The following is a 6245-nucleotide window of genomic DNA, read 5'->3' on the forward strand; positions in this document are numbered from 1 at the left end:
CAATAGATGATTTAAAAATTATTATTTATAATCGTCTTAATGTGTGTTGTAATGCACGTATTTTTTTTTTTTATAAAATAAGGCAAAGTGAATAAATTGCAATAGTATGATGAGTTAATAGTCAAATTCGTCCTTGAAAAATTACCTATTCTTTAAATTAGTCCTCAAAAATTTTTTTTAGTCATATTAGTTCTTAAAAGATAAAACGTAAGTCAAATTGGTCATTTCGTAGTTAGATGATGATGACGTGTCAAATTAAATGTTACGTGGCATGATGACGTGGTAAGTTAATGCCACGTATCATAATTCATAAGATGATTAGTTGACGTATCAGGTCAGTGACACCTAGCACGTTATGTGTCACTTGACATATAAAAAGAGTTATTTATAATTAAAATAGTCCTTAAAAATCTAGACGTAAGTCATTTTCATCCCTAAAATTTTAAAAATTAATCAAATTAATTTTTATATAAATTTCTTTTATTTTTTCATAATATTAAATTTATAAAATAACTACTATATTCATTTAATGAAATCCAAAATATTAAAACTTTTAGTATATAACTAGTTTTAATATTTTGGATTTAAAATATTATTAAAAATAACTAATATATTTATTTTGGATTTAATAACTAGTTTTTATTCCGTAACTAAAATATTATTTTACTAATTTTTTTAATTTAGAAAAGCTTCGTCCAATATTTTTGTAATATATTTAAATCATTTTCAAAAGGCTTTGTCAATGCAAGGGGGATGGAACAGCACAGGAATGAGAAGTTAGAGGCGAATTAGTAGTAGCGGGAAGACTAGTGACCAATAGAGTTGGCAATTCATGTATGTCTTATGAAAGGAACATAAGGAATTTATTATTCTCTAAAAAGGTGAAAATTTAGACTATTTTGTAATACTGAAATACATCAAAGTAATACTTGGATTTTTAATGTCTTTTGTGTGAATATTCAACCATTGAATTTGCATCAAGTTAATTGGAATCTGTTTAAAAAATTACGTTACTTTCTAAAATTAATCTATCCAAATTTCTTTAGTATGGCTAAATGTAATTTATATGCACACATGTTTTTGTGTATACTTTATATGTATCTGTTACTAAATATATTGGTGAATTCTATTTTATCCTTCCTATAATAATATGTACATCACTCTCTGTGACATGTCACTCTCTAATTGGTGGTTATGTTAACTATGGTTAAACTATTGGTAATTAAATTATAGCCCAAAATAGGTAATTGTATAATTTACTAAACTATTAAAAACCCAATTTTTGTTTCTTTCCCAAATCATGCTCCAGACAAAATGAACCCTTGCTTTTCAATTGATGATGTTATATCAAAGGCATGTTGTGGCTTTACAGAATCAGCTAGCCAAGATCGTGAAGACTTCTTGCAAATGTTGATCCTTAAGAAGGAAATTCCAGCATAGTTTGAGCATTAGAAAAAAGATGATGAAGTATCAGTATCATTCTCCCGGAATTGCCCTTCAATTGAAACCATCGCACTTGTTCTCTGTTTCCTAATTGAAATTGAACAATATATTGACGCAGTACAGCCATTGGTGATCTGCAACGGTGAAGAATTCATCAACGCGAGTTTATCCGTGGGGCCCACTTGTTCAGATCATTTGTTCATTGTCTGCGTGAATGGTTACTATTTTAGTAAGCTGTTATGTTATGCCAACACAATATAATTTCAGGTTATCATCATGATCTTGATATAGGAAGTAGATATGGTACAGGTTGAATTATTTTTTCTTTCAATTTCAGAGAGGAATGGGAAAAGGGGTATTGGACTTTTGAACAATGATAAAAAATATAACTTTACTTTTTAATGTTTACAGAAATTATATATTCTTCCCTCTTATAAAAATATTTAATTACAAAGTTACTCTACTTTAGTTAATATATTAACTCTTATTGAGTTAAATTAACTCAAACTAAAACTAAACATCCAATTAAAACATGCCATGTCATAAGGGGTAATTTACATGTTGATTTAGAGGGGGTTGGGTAGAACTCACCAAATATATTTTATAAAAAAGTAAATATTCATTATAATGATAAATAAACATGTATACATCCTTAAAGATAAAAATGGTGAAAAATATATATTTTGGAGACCACAACCACTACACCAAGATAAAATTATTACTCAAGTCATCGGTAAGTTCCTCTACACGCACACACACACATATATCTTCCTTCTATACATCATTATTTTGTAACTTCTGTATATCATTTTTGTAACATTTGTGGAAACATGAAAACAACATAATATGATGCCGGTACCTTTCTTCTGTCTTCATCTTTAGTAATAATAATAATCATTATTATTTATAGTACGTGGTTTCCAAGTCTCTGCAAAGCATGCAGGCGATCTAGCTGAAAACAATGGGAAACTCTAAACAAGTAAATAACTGAAGTCCTATTAAACAGCGGTAAGTTCCACTTGATTCTCTTTTGAGCTGGTGCTATCTTTGTCATGGACCTGAATTGGCTTGTAAGTGTAGTATTTCACACAAAATATGTAGTAAATAAGATTAAGGAGTTGCAAGATTGTGATGAGCCAATAAAAGTACTCTAACTTTCCTTTGTTGAGGTTATTATCCGGAAGCCAATTAGACCCATTGGGTCCACGAGTGAACTTATGGACCATAGTGACCAAAAGTGTGCTCACATAGTTCCCAAGAGAAACAGAAGTCCAAAAAAGTGCCATAGCGGTGCTTCTCATACTCTCTGGAGCCTGGTCATAGAAAAACTCAAGGTGCCCAATGGACATAAAGGCCTCAGCAATTCCATGAAGCCCATACTGTGGTACAAGCCAAAAAACAGAAATAGGGATTGTGGCAGAGGAATGGTCAATAAGCCCATGGGCCATAGCGGCCTTCTTACGCTTAATTTCGACGAATCCGGCAACCAGGGTGGCCAAGGTTGAGATCACAAACCCAATCCCCATCCTGTGGAGGAAGCTGATGCCTCGGTCTAGCCCGGTGAACCGGCGGGCTATACGGATGAAGACTCGATCGTAGAAGGCTGTGGTGGCGAGCATGGCCGTAATGGTGAAGACGGACATGGAGCCTGCTGGGATCTGGAAGGTTTTGGTGAGGTGTCTGTCCATTGTTTTGGCTTGTTGGAGGGAGAATGTGCCTTGTTGGGCATAGGCTGTGATCAGAAGAATACCTGAGGCCCATATTGGGCCCATTCTGATCAAAGATTTTAGTTCCTCAACCCTGTGAATTGTGTTTAGCTTCCATAAGTTTGGTGACTTTGTATCATCCCCTTCTGTCACCACGGTTGCCTTGTCCAGAAATCTGTATCAATTTTTAAAGTATCAGTTATTATCTTCCTTTGGCATGTTCAAAAAGATATATTATATTTACATAATCCTTTTCAACTTGACTTCATTCTCAATTTACTTTTCTAATACTACATAGTCAAAACTTATGCGCAGTCCTATCAAATTTACTGTTAAATTAAAAGATTACATTTTCATTAAACTAAACTACACTAAATAANNNNCTAAATATCTGAATAAAATATATCTTACTAGTACATAAGTTACTTATTTATTTATTTTAATACTAAATTTTGCTATCAATGTTAACTAAACTGTAGAACTTTGGCAAGACATACATATGAAATACATCTATCAAATTTAGTCAAGAGAAGCATATGTGGAAACAATATAAAATAAAATCTAAAATTTATATTAGAAGAACACTCTGACTATTTAAACATTAATAACAAATTACCAATGATAATTCTTTTTATTTCTCACAAGTACTCCATTAATAATAAATTACCAATGATAAACTTTTTTATTTCTCGTAGTATCTCTAACCTAGTAAATTAATTCATTATAGATTTAAGTTTTATTTAAGAATTTGTTGTTAATTAATAAAGTATTGTATACACAAAATACAATTTAAAATCTCAAGACTTGTTATTTGTTTAAGTAGACAAGTGAACATCCTACAACTAAGGATTCTTTCAACTAACCAAGTTGGTTTATCCAATGATAATTTATTAAACGATTATGTTATGTATATATTAAAATTAGTTACTAAAATTAGTCATCAATATAAAATATATATTAAAATATAAATATACATTAAAATTAAATTAAATTATATATATTTATATATAAATATATTAATAACTAATTTTAATGTTTGAATAGCATTTTTGCTTACTAAAAGGCCTCCCGTATGATTTTGTAGAGAGTTAGTGCAAATCCTATTCCCACTCATGACATCTACATGGTTCTAAAGCTTTCCGTGCGATGAGTTGTCAATCCGGTTGTAGAAATAGCATTCGGCTAAAAGGAAAATAGGAAATAATAGTTGGGTGAAAAATAAGGATAATGATTAGTATCCTGTGGACCAAAAGTGGAGCTCTCAAAGTCTGAGACTCTCTGGACCTTGTTAGGAAGAAAGTGGAGAGGTAGGGGCTGACTAGAAAAGGATTTGGTGCCCACTTGCCTGCTACTTGCATGGGTTGCCCATAATAAATAGATCGACACAAAAATGTGGTGGCGGTGATCATGATCAAGTGAACAAAAAGTTTCTCATATAGTATATGATTTCATTAGGCAGAGACACAGACATAAGGACAAGATTTGAGTCGCATGTGGACAGGACCAATTAATGATGTGAACTCCTCAATAATTCACCGCTAAGGCCTAAGAGAAGGGAAATTAAATTAGAATTCAATCATTCATCATGCTAATAGAAAGAAGGATTGGCAAGTATTTTAGGAGAGGCAATCTGGTATTCAGCTTTCGGTGTTAATATTTTAAAATCCAGATAAAAATATATAATAATAACTATCTTTTTGTGTTCATAGAAATTTTTAATTAGTAAAATTCCCCATGGTATTTGTAATATCTAATTATATGGGGTGGGAGATGCATGACTTATTCTATTTAATTATCTATTGGATAGGATAAGATATTTGTATGGATTTCACTTAAACTATCAATTTACCCATGATGTTCAACTCACAATAATATAAACACATATCTTTTGAATTTATTTTTATACTTATGCACTTCTAATATCTCACATGCACTTCTAATATAGTTGGTGAAAATCATACACAAGTATTTATGTTAATGCCAAATAAATTTAATAGAACTCTATTTGTTTGTACTATGAGCATGTTTCACTTGGGTATCCATTAAAAAATCTCCACTAGTGTCAACCTTAGCTTGAATCGTTGGAGCGAAAAGTTCAACGTTAGAATCAAGCCACGCATGCTCAGGCACGTCGCGTCAAGGGTTTCAAAAAGTCAATTAAAAAACTTAAATTTAGATTATGATCATAAAGTATTAGTAGTAATGATATTATGTTAACGGAACAGGTGAATAAGTAAAAATAGGTAGAAACTATAATTAACTGATATTAAGTAACTCTTTACATAATATGCTATTTGTTGAAAGTGCAAAATACACTAATTATTAGAAGGTGACCAAATCTTTCAATTTTATTAATTAGTATAAACAGAAATATTTGGTAATTAAAATAAATTAATTAAAATAGTCAGAACGGTAATAATTAATAAATACTAAAACATTGATAGCTGGTATATTATGGAAACCACATTGATTTCTAGTGGATAAAATTCAAGGGGGGTTGAGATATGTCGCTGCATTAAATTTTAAATCTCTTTCAAAGAGGAAAATGACTGTTTGACAAGAAGAGTCCACTTTTTAAAGTCGGAATGAGGTGGAAATTATAGGAAACAAAAACAGAAAACAACGATAATCATATGAGACTTGTACTATACTTCTATTTCTTAAAAATTAAAATAAAGTCCAACATTAGAGACCAAAGAAATAATAATTAACTCATGTAGGTGCCAATACTTAATTGATGCCTGTGCCGATAAGCCACTAATCTAGTAGATTATTGGAATAAAAGCGACATAATTAGCAAGAACCTATCCCACTATATATTACATTTTATCTTTCCTCGAATTTTATCTATTAATGATTATAAAAAATTAACGAAAATTTAATTTGATCTTTTATAAATATTAGTTAAACAAAATTCACAAACACATAAATATATTTACAAACGGACTTTATTAGAAAGCTATACATTTTCGTTATCAACAACTACCTAACAAAGTAGTAGAAAAAGAGAGATTAAGGATTTAAAATACTATAAAGAGAAAAAGATAAATATTGGCTTAAATAAGTTATTATTTTGATATTTTTCTTTTACCGAAT

At 30.4% G+C, this 6245-nt stretch overlaps 1 protein-coding gene and 1 long non-coding RNA gene across 2 annotated transcripts in view; one reads left to right on the forward strand and one right to left on the reverse strand.

Moving 5' to 3' along the window:
• LOC110272258 overlaps window positions 248-6245 on the forward strand; it is an 18392-nt gene continuing 12394 nt past the window's right edge. The window contains exon 1 of the long non-coding RNA XR_002363384.1: window positions 248-261. This is a non-coding gene — a long non-coding RNA (uncharacterized LOC110272258). The remainder of the gene's footprint in view (window positions 262-6245) is intronic.
• LOC107643837 (protein NRT1/ PTR FAMILY 3.1) overlaps window positions 2078-6245 on the reverse strand; it is a 6574-nt gene continuing 2406 nt past the window's right edge. The window contains exon 4 of the mRNA XM_016347591.2: window positions 2078-3324. Coding sequence (XP_016203077.1) covers window positions 2442-3324 — 883 coding nt within the window. The 3' untranslated portion in view covers window positions 2078-2441. The remainder of the gene's footprint in view (window positions 3325-6245) is intronic.

Source organism: Arachis ipaensis, chromosome B05 (assembly GCF_000816755.2).
Source record: "Arachis ipaensis cultivar K30076 chromosome B05, Araip1.1, whole genome shotgun sequence".
Classification (NCBI taxonomy): Eukaryota; Viridiplantae; Streptophyta; class Magnoliopsida; order Fabales; family Fabaceae; genus Arachis; species Arachis ipaensis.